This window comes from Colossoma macropomum, unplaced genomic scaffold, assembly GCF_904425465.1.
Source record: "Colossoma macropomum unplaced genomic scaffold, Colossoma_macropomum, whole genome shotgun sequence".
In the NCBI taxonomy this organism is placed as follows: Eukaryota; Metazoa; Chordata; class Actinopteri; order Characiformes; family Serrasalmidae; genus Colossoma; species Colossoma macropomum.
The window spans coordinates 920008-936872 of NW_023495254.1; the positions used below are offsets into that span (position 1 = coordinate 920008).

The 16865-nt window shown below is 42.0% G+C and overlaps 1 protein-coding gene across 2 annotated transcripts in view; it reads left to right on the forward strand.

Annotated features, from left to right (window-relative positions):
* The window catches only part of prkar1b (protein kinase, cAMP-dependent, regulatory, type I, beta), a 116541-nt gene that overhangs the window by 24694 nt on the left and 74982 nt on the right, over window positions 1–16865 (forward strand). For both annotated transcript variants that reach the window (XM_036561518.1, XM_036561519.1), the window contains 2 exons: window positions 4361–4531; window positions 10782–10873. In XM_036561518.1, coding sequence (XP_036417411.1) covers window positions 4361–4531; window positions 10782–10873 — 263 coding nt within the window. The remainder of the gene's footprint in view (window positions 1–4360; window positions 4532–10781; window positions 10874–16865) is intronic.

The following is a 16865-nucleotide window of genomic DNA, read 5'->3' on the forward strand; positions in this document are numbered from 1 at the left end:
TTTCATATCTCACCCTCTTAGCTTGTGTCTTCCACTGTCTCTGTCTCTCTCTCTCCCTCTCTCCCTCTCTCTCTCTCTCTCTCTCTCGCACACACTAGGCCATGCAGTTTTGTTGTGGCGGCGGCGCAGACCCTCGCTTTCTCTAATGAAGCTGGCGCTCATGCGGGTGAGTGCGTTTGTCTGTGTCCTCATTGCTGAATGGGACCGAGCTGGTCTGGATCAGGGCCTTTCATTCCAAACACAATAATAACTCTCTGCAGGACCGGCGCTACAGCGGGAATGATCGCGCAGGTGCGTGCGCTTTTCTGCTCTCTGCTTGCTCGATTCGCGACACCCTTCTCCCGTTCCTGCATCCTGATGCGGTGCTGATGTGGCGGTGAGACTGACGCCTTTTTGTTTTTGTGACTTTTGCTTCTCCAGCTCGTGACTCACAGAGCACCGACTCACGGTTACACTCAGAGGCTGAAGGGGAAGCCGAAAGCTGATTAACGTTGTCTTTTCCAAGCCTGCAGTGCGTGTCTGTGTGCCCTTGCGTCCCCGCTGGCTCCGTTCCCTTAGGGAATGACTCTGCGTAATGTGTACGTGATTGTGTGCCGGGCGCATGCGCAGCAGTATTGCTACATGTGCTTATGTTTTTTAGCTCGCGGGGAATTGAGGAAGTGAGGCTGATCAGGAATTTCATGAGCATAAACCTCGAACGGTGAGGATGCTGTGAAGTGGAGAGAGAAAGATTGAGAGTGTTAGTGTGTGGCCATGTATTTATCTCTTTGTAAGGACCAGATGTCCCCAGGTTGATGAAAATGTAAGCATTTTGCTGCTGACGGAACAAAACATTGTATCTCTATTTTTGTCGTTTTTCAGTTTTTACATGATTTGAAAATGCCTGTTCTCCTTTACATTATGTGTAAGTTTCATGATGAACTGGCCAAAAGAAACGGCCCAAAATGACTTGGAAAAAAATCTGGTTGCATTGACTTACATTAAATGTCAAGTCATTTTTTCCTTCTCCTGTAAAGTTTTCATTTTGGAGATATGAGGTTTTGTTCTGACAACAGCGATATACTTGTAGCAACAAATTTGGGTGCTTTTTCGTCAGTTGGGTTGACAAAAGTTCTTTGTTTTGTCTTGTTGCTGTAACACGTTTGGAGAGGCAGCGCTGAGTAACGTTTGTTTATTTGAGCTCGAGCTGTGTCCCTCGTCAGTTGGGAGCTTAAACAGGCAATCAAATATTTAAATGGATCATTCTACTGAGTTACCGAATGCATAGGTAACACTGTGAAAAAAAGCAGTGAAGTATTCAGACCTTAGACATTTACAGTGTTGTAACTCTGTTGTAAAGCCATAGCCATTTAAAGGCATTAATAGAGATGGTAATAACTGAAATAGACAGAAAATTATCATTTATAAGGCGGTTTCTATTGGGAGGTGTCTGCCCCAAAGCCTAACCTCTGAATTTACACTTGTGAAAATAATGCTTACATTTTATTTACTTATTATAAAATATATATGTTTTTCTAAAGATCTTTTTGATTTCTTTTAAAGTGAAGGTGGAAGCTTTGGATTTGTCATGAGGTTAATTTTTAAATGAAAAACTGTACTAATTTTATGTCACTACAGAAACATGAGTTTTATTCTGTCCTTATTTTTGCCACGCCCCTGCATTCTAGAGCAGGAAGTGAGACTGCATCCCTCCCACATCCCTAGCCACATGGTGAGCATTTAGATCCCATTGCTTTGAATTTAATGTGTCTCAAAGTCTGAAAATCAGTGTGTAACATTGAGAATTGTCACTACTGAAACACATATTTTCTGAAATTAAGTCATATATATATATATATATATATATATATATATATATATATATATATATATATATATACATATGGTATTGGCTGATACTCAATATTAAAAGACTTGGGTCAGATCAAGGGGCCAAAAAAAAATTAAATGATGCCTAAAGACTGTGCTGTAAACTACGCTGTCTTGTATATTAAACTTATCCAGAATAGTCCGCCAACCAAGAATATCCTGCCAACAGGGGTCTTGTGGTCTAATCTGACCACTGATGAAGGACTAAAAGACAACGGAACTTGACCATGGTTTCATCAAGCAGTCCAATAAATAAAATAGACATTTGACACGTGCCATATTTGAGTGTGTGGAAATCTGTTTGTTATACTTTGTTATACTATAAGATATTAAAAAACATTGAATTTTTTTATTTAGTGAAATGTGTAAAATGAATTCAAACCTGACCTATTCCACTTTATTTGAACATGTCAATTGCCGCAGACCAAGCACCGCAGTGTCGGCCTTTGCTCGATTCAGTCTAGCAGTGGCACGCTGCAGTACCAAAACATCCAAAAAAGGACGTGGAACAGTGAGGGGTCATATAAAATCAAATTTATAGTGTATCAGCTAAAGAGCAAAGTTTTTGGAGGAAATGAATAAATTGCTTCAAATCAAATCCCAATCCAGATCTGAGTCCTCTACACTGTTAGAAATAAAGGTGCTGTGCTGGTACATTTTTCATTCATCAAGGTACAAACAATGTAAATGTTCCCTCAAAGGTACAACAGTGGTTTTAAGGTCCAATTGTGAACCTTAAATACGTTTTTCCAGGTGAAAAGTACAGATTTGCACCATTTCATAACCGAATGTTTTAAAACAGAGCAATGGAGACGAGACGTGTTGTGTGGAGTCAGTACAACTTAGAAACTTAGAAATTATGGTACAGTTATGTTCCCTGACTAAAGGTACTGTGATGTACCCTTAAGGGTACCACCCCAGTGAAAAGAGGGGAACTGCCCCAGTGACAGTTTAGTACCTTTATTTTCTTGAGAGTGTATAGCTAGACCACAAGTCCAATTTTTTGATAAACCAAGCACATGATGAGTGTTAGAAATAAATAAATAGAGAGTAGCTACTGTGTCCCGGGATATGGATGCAACTTGGAAAGAACTAAGCAAAGGATGTGTTTCTAGAGGCTGCATGAAGCCTAAGTTGTAAGAAATAGACGAAGCCTGGGACGGAATGGGCTTCCTTTATATCACTAAGTGGTTCCTTATCATCAAGAATGTCTCCAAACGTAAGTAATAGGCCTTAAACATTGTGCATTAACCCTGGTGAAGCGTCCCATTCCTGCCAAATGGTGGACATGGCTATTGGTAGGTGAGTCTGGGTCTGAATAACATTATCACAGACCTTCTAACGGTGCTGCAGGGCTCTGTTGTGCTTCAGTGTGTCTGTCTGTCTGTGCCCGGTCCTTTGTGCTGGGGCTTGATCTCTTTGTCAGCGTTTGGCTGCCACAGCTGCAGCTGCAGTTAAGCACGAACACGTGTGCGCGTAAACACATGCGCCCGCCTGCGTCCTGTGCGAATGCGCTCTGCACCCTCATCCAGACACAAACACGCACACCCTGTTGTCATTAGCGTCGCCGGTGAATTATTCAGCGAGATGAGTTATGAGTGGTTGCATTGGGAAGAACAAACTGCACCTGCATCTGTTTACGATCGTCTGCTGCCACAATGTTCTCGGAAAACAGCAGAAGGACTCGAGCAGGGCGGATCGGCTTAGGTTCCTGTGTGTGCTATCCATACTTGTGTTCTTTCATAGCTGCTGCTGTGAGGTTGGATGAGCTTTGGAGGAAGGTTACAAGACAGTGAGGGCCATATTGATACACAGACAGGTGAAAAACTACATAAACTGGCCATTAGAACAGAGCAGAACTATAGCTGCTTTTCTCGCATCTCTGGCAGGAAACTTTTACACAAAAATGTCTCTCTATATTTGGCTTTTTATGAGGCTGAAGTCGCTTCTCATTCGCCAGCTTCTCATTCAAATTTTCCTGTTCCATCTTAAATGGTGCCTGAGGCGCCAGAATGTAACTGTGGCACCATTTAAGGTGGAACGGGAGAATTCAAACGAGAAGCTAACTTTTTGGTGTTTGACAGCTTCTTGTTGCAGATTAAACGTATCAGGAAACCAGCTGGAGTGATTATAAATGCAAATAAGTCTCCAACTTATCCGTGTTCCTCTTAACTCTCTCTCTCTGTGCTTTTTCATTAGCTACTAGCTAGGTGAGACCGTTGTCTGCGTTGCTATGGTGACCAGCAGTCTGTGCGCTAATCTTCAGGGTTAAAAGGTAAATAAGCAGTTATACAGGGGTTTAGTCCCCTGCCTAGGCGATCACTCTACACTATACCAGAAAGTCCATGGGCAAGACTCCTAACATTACCTTCGCCTGCCTGTGTAAAAATGATCACATTGTAAGAGAAGGTCTTACCCTGTCTCTCTCTCTCTCTCTCTCTCTCTCTCTCTCTCTCTCTTTCTCTCTCTCTCCCTCTCTTTTTCTCTGCAGGAAGAATGCAAGCAGATTTTGGCGCGGCAGAAGTCCAGCTCTCAGTCGGATTCTCATGATGACGAGGTCTCCCCTCCACCTCCAAACCCTGTTGTCAAGGCCCGGCGCAGGAGGGGAGGGGTCAGTGCTGAGGTTTACACAGAGGAAGATGCGGTCAGCTACGTCCGGAAGGTGAGACACGTGCACTGAAGTATCCTGCTTCCGGTAGGATGGTGAGGTTCCTCAACGCCTCTAAGATCAGGCGCTCTAGGTTTGCCTCAGCAGTAGAGCTGTAGAGCGAGTGAGGTCAGAGCGCCTCTACTTTTATTATTTATTATTAAATGGGCAATTTTGCTCCCCCACTTTTATTCCGAACAGAAAAAATGCCTCCCTCTTTGCTGCGACAGGAACAAAGTAGCAGGAACAAAGTACACCATGACCCAGAAGGTTAATTTGGAAGCCCATTCCCACCAGCTAAAGAAGAAAAGCATCGCCTTTTTGTCCCCCAGATCTGTTGCTGGCTGGTATAGGTCAAAATTATGATTTATGTTGAGTATTTATTTATTTTTTTCATCTCAAAACTATTGCTTAACTGCTTAGATTTTGATTGATGATACACATACCAGAACCATCAGAAAATGACTGATTATGTAAAAGTGGCTTTTTTTCTCAATATTTTCACTGACTATATCAAAATAATGACTTCTTTTCTCAATATTTTGACCCACAATATTGAAATAATGGCTTATTTTCTCAAGATTATGACTGATTATATAATCAGAATAATAGCTTATCTATTTGTGACTTTGACCGACTGTACTGACATGGCTTACAGTCATGTGCGAAAGTTTAAACACCATGTCAAATAACGTTGATTTTCTAAGGGAAAAAAAGTTACAATAAAAGTGTGAAAGTGTTGAAAAGTTAACACATAATCTACAGGGCAACAACTTAAAAATATACTTTTTATGAACATTTTATTGCACAATTTGTATTTATATGCTGAGATTAACATATTGGAAAAAAATAACACATAAAATGAGCCATAATTTTTAAATTGATTTTTTTCCCAATATCATCATCATCATCATCATCATCACTTTTATTTATATAGCGGCTTTCCCATGCTCAAGGACGCTTTACAATCAGAGAGCATCAACACATTAAACAACAACACATTAAACAAAAGGACAACACAGGCAAACATTCAAGTATAAACGGAACAATGATAACACAGTGAAAACAAGTCTTTAACAGAGATTTAAATGAAGACAGAGAGGTCGCATCCCGAATAGACAGTGGGAGAGTATTCCATAACTTGGGAGCTACTACATTAAATGATTGACCACCCATAGAAGCCAATTTAAATCTAGGAACATGAAGTAGGCCTAGATTTTGTGATTTCAAGATACAGGATGGGACATATAGATGAAGAAGCTCTGCCAAGTACCTACACATACCTACACATCACACCCACAGGAGCTTTTATGACATCCCATTCTAAATACATAGGCATTAATATGGAGTTGGTCCCCCTTTGCAGCTATAACAGAATTTATCCAGAAGAGCATTTGTGAGGTCAGACACTGATGTTGGACGAGAGGGCCTGCCTTGCAGTTTCTGTTCTAGTTCACTCCAAAGGTGCTTGTTGGGGTTGAGATCAGGGCTCTGTCAAGGCTGGTCAAGTTCTTCCACACCAAACTCACCCAGCCAGGCCTTTATGGACCTTGCTTTGTGCACTGGGGCTTAGTCATGCTGGAACAGAAAAGGTTCTTCCCCAAACTGTTCCCACAAAGTTGGAAGCATAGAATTGTCCAAAATGCCTTGTTCTGTTGAAGCATTAAGATTTCCCTTCACTGGAACTAAGGGTTCTAGGCCAAGCTCTGAAAACAATCCCAGAGCATCATCCCTCCTCAACCAAACTTTACAACTGGCACAATACAGTCAGGCAGCTAATGTTCTACTGGCATTAACCAAACCCAGACTCGTCCATCAGACTGACAGATAAAGAAGCCTGATTCGTCACTCCACAGAATACGTTTCCACTGCTCCAGAATCCAGTGGAGGCGTGTTTTACACCACTCCATCCAACCCTGGAGGGACCGGTATACTGGCTAAATAATTATACAGTTATACAATTATTTAAATACAATATAATTGTTGGTTAATATTGCCCTGCGATGGACTGGCGACCCGTCCAGGGTGTATCCTGCCTTCCGCCCAATGACAGCTGGGATAGGCTCCAGCACCCCACCGCGACCCAGAAGGATAAGCGGTTTAGATGATGTATGTATGTATGTTGGTTAATATTATTTTACACCGCCTGCTGGTGCACACTGGTAAAATAAAAAATCAGAAGATATTTTGTAGGTGAGACAAAAGTCATAACTTTTTGATAGCAGATCAAACAACAAACAAGGCAAAAAAGGTTTGTTTTGACCTCAAGTTCACTTTAACAGAAATGAGATCTAGTCAGTGTCAGGACGCAGTATCTACGTTTGAAAAGGCCGAGTGTAAACACACTGTGTCCTGATTAAATGATCCAGTCATCACGATCGGATCACGAATGGATGTTAATGCCAAGTGTAAACAGGCCCCTCTTGTCCTTCCATCTCTGCCAGCTCATCTGTCCTGCTTGTTAGGATGTGATTAACATGATGGTGCATTAATTATGGACTAATGACACTGAGACTGAAGCACATCAGCAGGCTGTAATTGAGAGGGCAGTGAAGCGTGGGCCACAGCGCCTGCTGCCCACAACAGTCACCTGCAGGGTCACGTCTTGAACAGTGTCTCAGTAATACACACCTGCAAACAAAGTTTTTATGTTTATCTGAGGACCTAAATTTGAGTAGAAACTCTAGATACAGTGCTGTACATCTCTGCTGAACCCCTACGTCAACTTAATCGTTCAACTGATAATATACGTCAAACAAAAGAAACGTTTTGAGGTCTTTTGGGCCAAAGCGATGGAGTGGTTTCAGTGTGATACAATGTGCGCTGGCTGCTAAACAGAACTTCTAATCACCACATTGTTTGTTCTGAGGCCTCCCCCTGACTGTGATTGGTCTTAGTCACCTGTTGTTTGTTCTGAGACCTCCCCCTGACTGTGATTGGTCTTAGTCACCTGTTGTTTGTTCTGAGAACTCCCCCTGACTGTGATTGGTCTTAGTCACCTGTTGTTTGTTCTGAGACCTCTCCCTGACTGTGATTGGTCTTAGTCACCTGTTGTTTGTTCTGAGACTTCTCCCTGACTGTGATTGGTCTTAGTCACCTGTTGTTTGTTCTGAGAACTCCCCCTGACTGTGATTGGTCTTAGTCACCTGTTGTTTGTTCTGAGACCTCTCCCTGACTGTGATTGGTCTTAGTCACCTGTTGTTTGTTCTGAGGCCTCCCCCTGACTGTGATTGGTCTTAGTCACCTGTTGTTTGTTCTGAGACCTCCTCCTGACTGTGATTGGTCTTAGTCACCTGTTGTTTGTTCTGAGGCCTCCCCCTGACTGTGATTGGTCTTAGTCACCTGTTGTTTGTTCTGAGACCTCCTCCTGACTGTGATTGGTCTTAGTCACCTGTTGTTTGTTCTGAGACCTCCTCCTGACTGTGATTGGTCTTAGTCACCTGTTGTTTGTTCTGAGAACTCCCCCTGACTGTGATTGGTCTTAGTCACCTGTTGTTTGTTCTGAGACCTCCCCTGACTGTGATTGGTCTTAGTCACCTGTTGTTTGTTCTGAGGCCTCCCCCTGACTGTGATTGGTCTTAGTCACCTGTTGTTTGTTCTGAGGCCTCCCCCTGACTGTGATTGGTCTTAGTCACCTGTTGTTTGTTCTGAGGCCTCCCCCTGACTGTGATTGGTCTTAGTCACCTGTTGTTTGTTCTGAGGCCTCCCCCCTGACTGTGATTGGTCTTAGTCACCTGTTGTTTGTTCTGAGACCTCCCCCTGACTGTGATTGGTCTTAGTCACCTGTTGTTTGTTCTGAGGCCTCCCCCTGACTGTGATTGGTCTTAGTCACCTGTTGTTTGCTTTCAGACCTCCCCCTGACTGTGATTGGTCTTAATCACCTCATTGTTTGTTCTGAGGCCTCCCCTGACTGTGATTGGTCTTAGTCACCTGTTGTTTGTTCTGAGGCCTCCCCTGACTGTGATTGGTCTTAGTCACCTGTTGTTTGTTCTGAGGCCTCCCCCTGACTGTGATTGGTCTTAATCACCCCATTGTTTGCTTTCAGACCTCCCCCTGACTGTGATTGGTCTTAATCACCTCATTGTTTTCTTTCAGACCTCCCCCTGACTGTGATTGGCCTTAATCACCTCATTGTTTGCTTTCAGACCTCCCCCTGACTGTGATTGGCCTTAATCACCTCATTGTTAGCTTCGAGACCTCCCCCTGACTGTGATTGGTCTTAATCACCTCATTGTTAGCTTTCAGACCTCCCCCTGACTGTGAGTGGTCCTAATCATCTCATTGTTTGCTTTGAGACCTCCCCCTGACTGTGATTGGTCCTGATCACTGCTTCATTTCTTATAAGAATCACTGTGCACTTTGTTCTGAGACCTCCCCCTGACTGTGAGTGGTCCTAGTTATCGTTTATAGGCTAGAGAGAAGAGATGGGTTTGCAATTTAATTTACATATGGAAAGAGAATTAGACCACCAGACTTGGAAGAAGATGTGGTAGAAAAATGTTCCAGAGATGAGGAGCAAATCTAGAAAAGGCTTGATAGGCATGAAGGCTTGAGGGAAGAATGATCAACACTGAAAAAGCTGAGCTGAACCTGATGTTGCTACTGTGATATTGTGTCCGTATCAGGAATACCTTCCTGGATGAAATTTCAGAGTTAATTAGACCACAGTCATTCTGTAAATATGTTGAGATTAGATTTGGCCTCACTTTTGGATCAGGAGAGAAAATAAGAAGGGGGGGGGGCATCACACTGTCCCCAAGTTGCCATACTATAGAAAGAAAACAGAATTCTAACCTGAGCTGCTTATCACCTGAATCTGTAGCCTCACTGCTGTCTTGGTATGTGAAATCTTCTCAAATTAGTCCGTATGTTGAATATTTCTCATTATAAGATGTTTGTATGATGATAATAAGATTATTCAACCCATTTCTTTAGGTTTTATGTAAAATTTTGCTAATAAAATCTTTACCTCGCGGTGCCTCCTATGATCCTGCGTATCCATTATGACAGTAATACAAGGAATCACGCCACACACACACACTCACAATGAATGATTATCTGAACATGATTCAGCTTTAATGGTAAAGGTTGAGCGTGACGCAGGCGCGTGGGCCCTCAGCGGTGCGCGCTGCGCCGGCAATTACGTTAATGCTTTCGGACGTTAAAACATTATTGCCTCAGAGTTTGGATCAACAGGAAGCTTGTAAAGAGAAATTTCACCCTGAAATGAAATTTGAAAGAGGCTTTGAGGGCATCAATGAAGACATGGTTGAGAGCTGTGGGAGAAGCCTGTAAGCAGCTGTTGAGAAAATGGCATCGGAACCACGTAGTGGGTGATCTCTGAGTGGACTGCAGTGACCCTGGAAAGAATCAGACTTGACGCTGCTTCGCTAATGCTTTCTCATGTCCGCTTTAAATGAGTCAGTAAACTTAACCAGCAAATATAGAGTTTTAGATAGTCTTTTGAGTCATTTTGCCATGCACACAGCAGGCTGACTGAGGCCCTGTTAAATCTGGCATTAACATCCGCTTGATTGATCTGACCATAAGTGGACAGCGAGAGGTATGTTTATTTATTTACACCTGGCATTTTCATGGGTCTCTGGAGACCACTTATGATCAGATTTCATGACTGGAGGGAGGGTACTGCGCACACTTACTATATCAGTCCCTGATTGTGTTTGTTGTCAGACAGAAAATGTGCCATGAGACCTTTTGTTGCAATATTTAATGCTTCTTTTGGAAGAGGCATAATACAAGGCAGCCAATCAGAACAGAGGTCGTTAACATATACAGTTGTATGCAAACATTTAAAAGTATTTTGTTCATTTTCAAAGCGAAAATAAGTGAACACATCCTCTACAGAGGACACACTTATGTGCATTTCACTCACAATTTGTGTTTATTTGCTGATTTTAAAATATTGGTAAGAAAATATGAAACATGCAATATTTACATTTACAGCATTTGGCAGGCACTCTTATCCAGAGCAACTTACAATTTTGACCATTTTACACAGGTAGGGTAGTGTTAGGAGTCTTGCCCAAGGACTCTTATTGGTATAGTGCAGGGTGTTTACCCAATCGGGGATTGAACCCCAGTCTACAGCGTAGAAGGCAGAGGTGTTACCCACTACACTATACTAACCACATGTGGCACAATATAAAATATGCCACAGCTTTTATTACACATTATAACATATTCAGAAACAAAATAAAACAAAAACGTAACATTTACGCTCGCTGTTGTGTTTGTATGTATGCAGGTCATCCCAAAGGACTACAAGACGATGACAGCTTTGGCTAAGGCCATCTCTAAGAATGTGCTTTTTGCCCATCTGGATGACAACGAGAGGAGGTAAGAGGAGTTTTAAGCCATTATTGTCCATATGTGATACACTATATGGCCAAAAGTATGTGGACAGCTGACCATCACATCTATATGAACTTGTTACAGCTATAACAGCCTCCACTCTTCTGGGAAGGTTTGCGAGAAGATGTTGGAGTGTGTCTGTGGGAATTTGGGCCCATTTAGTCAAAAGAGCATTTGTGGGGTCAGGTACTGTTACTGGACAAGAAGGCCTGGCTTGCAATCAGTGTTCAGATTCATCCCAAATGTGTTCAGTGGGGTTGAGGTCAGGGATCTGTGCGGGCCACTGGGGTTCCTCCTCACCAAACTCGTCAAACTGTGTCTTTATGGAGCTCGCTTTGTGCACTGGGGCTCAGTCATGCTGGAACAGGAAAAAAGGCCTTGCCCACACTATAAGTTGGAAGCATATAGTTGTCTAAAATGTCTTTGTATGCTGTAGCATTATGATTCCCCTTCACTGGAACGAAGATGCCCAAACCCTAAAAACAGCCCCAGACCATTATTCCTCCTCCACCAAACTTTACTCTTGGCACAATGCGTTCTAGTAGGTGGTGTTCTCCTGGCAGCCACCAAACCCAGATTCGTCTATCAGACTGACAGAGAGTGAAGCGTGATTCATCACTCCAGAGAACATTTCCACTGCTCCAGAGTGCAGTGATGGTGCTTTACACCACTCCAGCCGACACTTGGCATTGCGCATAGTGATCTTAGGCCTATGTGCAGCTGCTCGGAAACCCATTTCATGAAGCTAGAAATGGAAACCCTGATGCTGCTTCCAGAGGCGGTTTGAAACTCTGTAATGAGTGATGCTACAGAGGGTAGGCGATTTTTATGCCCAACTGCTCAGCACTCAGCAGCTCAGCTCTCTGAGTTTGCGCAGTCTGCTGCTTCGTGGCAGCTCCTAGATGCTTTCATTTTACAATAATAGTGCCTACAGTCGACCGGGGCAGATCTAGCAGAACGGAAATTTCACAAACTGACTTTAAGCAAAGGTAACACTATGAAACTGCTTCATACTGCATCCAGTATGACCCTTTCTAGTGCCTTGATTTTATACACCTGTTAACAAAAAGGGTGGTCGACTCATCTGAACTCAGTTGTTTGGAGGGCTGTCCACAAACTTTTGGCCATATAGCGTATGTCAGATGTCCTTTGGTTCATGTTTTTTCAGATCTCTGAAGACATTTTTTAAAAACATCAAACCATAAGTCTTCAAAAGTGAGTTTATCACTTATAATATTACATCTTGGTCACATAGGGCTACTAATATTGACCAAAACAATAAAAAATCCAAATGTGATTGTGAATATAAGTAATGAAATGTAATGAAAACGTTCACATGTTTTTTGTTAGATGTTCATCCAAGGTGTAGCTTTAGAAAAATTCATCACTTTAGACAAGTGGTCTGTCACTGTGGGTGTCAACGTGGGACAAGCAGTTTGTAAGGATGCTGGATCAGGGCACTTTTTTGTTTTTTCCATGAGAGCACAGCTAAGTGAAGTGCATTTTAGATCTGAAGCTGGAACCCATCCGTTTCTGCACCGCTGCTGCTTCCAAACCACTCCTGTGTTATCAGGACTCGTGTCAGTGACTCGGACTCAAGTTGAGCATGTTGACTGACTTACGACTTGAATCAGAATCACCCTTAACTGACTTGCTACTTGACTCAGACTTCTTAAATTTTAGCCTGAGGAAAAAAAACAAACCAAACTGATTAAATTAGCACCTTAATGCAGTAAATCCAACCTTCCATTTTGGGCAACTTCACCTGTCAGTTTCGCTGTGGTCAAAAGCAGCCATTAGTATAATGCTGTCCTACTGCAGTTCAGAGCAGCGTCAGGTTCAACACAGCTAAAATAAGAAGCTTTTCATTAGAGAAAACCTTCAGTCTGATGGGCGTAACAAACATGCAGTGAAAATGGTGTTTTAAGGAAAGAAACTAAGCAATATGAAACATTTGGCTAGCAAGCGGTTTGGATAGCAAGCATAATTTAGCTAAAGTAGCTTGATTAGCTGTTACACTAGCTAGCTAGCATACTTGCTATACAAACTATAGTGTTTTTGTCTCTTACCTTTAAACACCTCATTTACTGCGGGTAGCACTTCAGTTAGGTCCTTCAGACTGAAGGGTCGTCTATACTGAAAGGCTCATCATTTGATGCTAGCAGCTAATAACAAAAATTCTCTGCTAAAGACTGGAGACTCAACTCGGACTCACTCTGCAAAACTGGACATGCATAAAGCAACTTGTGAGGATCTTTGAATTGTGGCCTTTAATACCAGCAGCAAGAAGTGCAGTTATCAAGTGTTTGTTTATGCTTAATGAAAATTCATTTTTATAAATACAGAAGACATTATGGGGCAAATTCGTAAAACGTAGTGCCACGTTTACCGTGACGTGAAGAGCAACGTGTTTGGTAACACATTTGCTGATTCATAAACGAGGATTACTATGAAGTTTTACTGTTTGTGAGATGTGAGGCGTTTTATCTATCTTATTATCACTTTTATGTCATTTACATATGGCAGTAGGATTTATAAAACACCAAAATCATGCAAAAATTGCTCCTGAACCACACTGGAGGTCATTTTCCAATTTTCCCCAGTAAACATTCTAAGTGCTGTAGACTTGTTTGAGCAGGATTTCTGACTGGCAGATTAAACTGGCGCTGCACTTTAAATGGGCACATTCTATGTTTGGCGAATCCCCCTCCTGTGTGTGGAAAGTAGGTTTAGCTTGTAATCCGTATAAGTGAGCAGTTCCACATGTTGAGGTTCTAATTACATATTCAAATTGATTTCATTGCAAGCAGTTTTAGCTTTTATCCCTGTTTTCCATTTTACAGTATACAGTATTTTACAAGGGAATTCAATGTACACATGAATTTACACATTACTAGTCAAAATGAATTTACTAGTTAAAACTGATTTTTTTACTAATCAAAATGTAAAAAATTACTTGAGGAATTTGCATGTGCAAATTGAATTCCTGATATCAAGATTTAAATATTTACTAGTTAAAATTTAATTTTCATGAAATAAAGACAAATAGGAGAATGGCTTACCATAGTAATCAGACTTTTAGCATGTTAGTTAAATTTTTAATTAAAAAATGATGTTAAACTTTAATTCTTGTAAGTAAAAAAATGTTACTGCAATTATTGCAGTTTCATGAGGTGCTTGACTTCTAAAATGTTTGGGAAGCCCCACTTGAGACCACTCAGAACAAGTTCTTTGGCCTTTTTCCTGTTCATACTAAATGTAGCTGGATAAGAATGGGTTAATGTGTTCTGTCCTGTAGATTTCTAAAGCCTGAAGTTGCTCTGTATTCACTGACCTCTGTCATATGGTCCCCTTATGGGTATGGGGACGTGTGTGTGTGCCAAGGGTTGGAGACAGGGGCAGACGGGCACAGGGGGCAAAAGGGGTACCCTCTGTATACGCTTTGTTTCCTTCCGTCACCATGGCAACCTAGAAAGGGGGGAAAAAAGAAGACGTATTGTATACAGCGGTGTGGAAAGTGTGTTCTGGGTGGAGGAGGATTAAGTTACTCAGATCACTTCGATTCTCCACGCTCTGTCCGGCCTCTGTTCCAGTCGAGGGAGATGTCACAAACACGAAACGGTGAAGACCGAGAACCCCCTCCCCTCCCCCATCCCCGCTCCCCTCCCCTTACGCTGCAACATCTGAGCCAGAGTTAAAGTTGCTGGGAATTGTGGGAACCGCGCTCAGGTGGCAGCGTCTGTTTGGCTGAGTTAAGTTTCACTGCTGCAGAGAATCCATTATCATCGCACAGGCACCATGAAGAGGAAAGAAAGCCCTCAGCTTTCCGCTGCTAAAGCCTCCCCAGAGCTCACCCAAAACAACCACAACACGCAAATCCCCCAAAACACGGAGCTCTTCCAGCCTTCCGTCAGCTGCCGATTCATCACACTCCCTCACCAAGCGGCCATGCCTTTGATTGGCGGTCAGATGGCAGATGTTTATCGTTTTATAACTCGAGATATGCCTGTAAGTGTCTTTCGCCCTGCTTAAGTATATGTAGTTCATCTTTAAGGGGGAATGTTTAGGATTAGAGGTTGCGTGGTAACTTGGATTCCAGCAGTTATCCGCAAGCTATGCTATGCGCTGAAAGCTCCCATATCCTTCATTTTTCCCCACTTATGACAGTCCATTAAAAACATTTATAATTCATTTTCCAACCCTCTTTATCCCTTTAAAACAGCGACGCTATTCACACGTCACATTGACCATCATTACCCTGTGAGTCCAGAGTGAGATTTTAGCAATGATTCAGTCAATAATGAGTGCGCTTTCCCTCTTTCCCCCTCAGAATCACACAAAAGGCCCTGAAACACATTTTAACAGATAAATAACAATAAATATGGCAATTATTAAGTATAAAAAAATATATGATATTAAATATGCAACTCGATTTGTAATTAAAAAATAAAGCCTGTCTTGCTGAGTTTTAGCGCTCAGCATGAATCCAAGAGGACAGAAAATCAATAAAAAAACATGGCTGCCTTATGCTAATTGTTTATTTTTACTCATAATAACCAACAGAATAAATCACCATCAAAATTATTGCGCTTACAGCTCACAGACACTCCAGACTAACAATTTCTAAAAAGGTATCTGAGGTGTTGCTTGTTTTTAAGATCTCTATAAGCAAAATTACGCAATTTTGCAGGCGCTAGGTAAATTTTTGATCAAAAATTAGCCAAATTCATAAAGATATCAAATTTCTGTTAGCATTTACATGTCAAACAATGGCATATCTGAGTAGCCCAGGGTCTCCTGAAAATAACAACATATGGCATGTATGACTGTCTCATGTAAATACTGTATAATTGCATTTGTAATTGTAATGATCCAAAATTCCCCAAAATTCTTGGGTTCTAAGGGTTAAACAGGCTGTTTTTGTTACTGTGCCTTTAAGACAGATATATGCAAATGACCTTTTAATGATTGCCTCATTCAAAAAAGCAGTCCAGGCTGAAACACTCCTTATAACTTCACTCCTTAACTTGAATGGGCGGGGCTGAACTGCTGTAGGCTGAATAAGTGGGATACGTGTAAATGGGTTGTTTTTTTGTGACATCACAAAAACAATGACTTCAGGCTTTTTTTTGCTACATAGCTTCCATATTTGGACTGAGGAGTGAACAGTATATTTTGAAACTTTGTTACATAAAAATGTCCACGATATGGGCCCTTTAAGGCCCTTTCTGTCTTGTCCCGAGAGGGACTCTTGTTCAGCGTTCCCTGGAACATTCCTCCTGTTTCCATAGTGACAGAGCCCCGGTGGCTGGCCACGGCCACACACAATGTCCAATTATCGTGTGTGTGTGTGTGGTCATGTCAAAGTGTCAGCTCGACTCAGAGATGGCCAGATTGTTGCTGATTTTTATGGAGTGTGACTCTGTTGTCAGTGCTAAGTGACAGGACATTGACATCACGTCAGATTGGACTTCATATGAAGGCCTGTCGAGGATGAAGCACAGCTTGTTGCGGTTTGCCTTGATCTGAGCATACATGTCGCTTTAGTGGAGGTCCCCTGATGACTGACAGGAATTTGACTGATAGAGCTCATTCACACTGTTCATGCTGATTCATAACCCAAATAAAATCTACTATAGACATTCTACCTTTGTAGTTTTACTTTCTGTGAATGTTCATTGGCTGCTTTTACTTGTGCTGTATCAGAGACTTTCTAATGAGGGGAACAGACACTAGAGGGCACTCTTGAGAGAGTCCAAAATGAATGGGTGCAGCTTTTGTAGAATTCTGATTGGAAATTGTTGTGTATTGTCTATTTTATATTGATGATATCAGTGTAGTAGCAGTAATGCCACCCAATCAGCACTCAGAACAAGTAACATTAGCCAGGTAATCAACACTCAGTAGCAGTAATGCTAGCCAACCAATTTGCACTCAATAGCAGTAATGCTAGCCAACCAATCAGCACTCAGTAGCA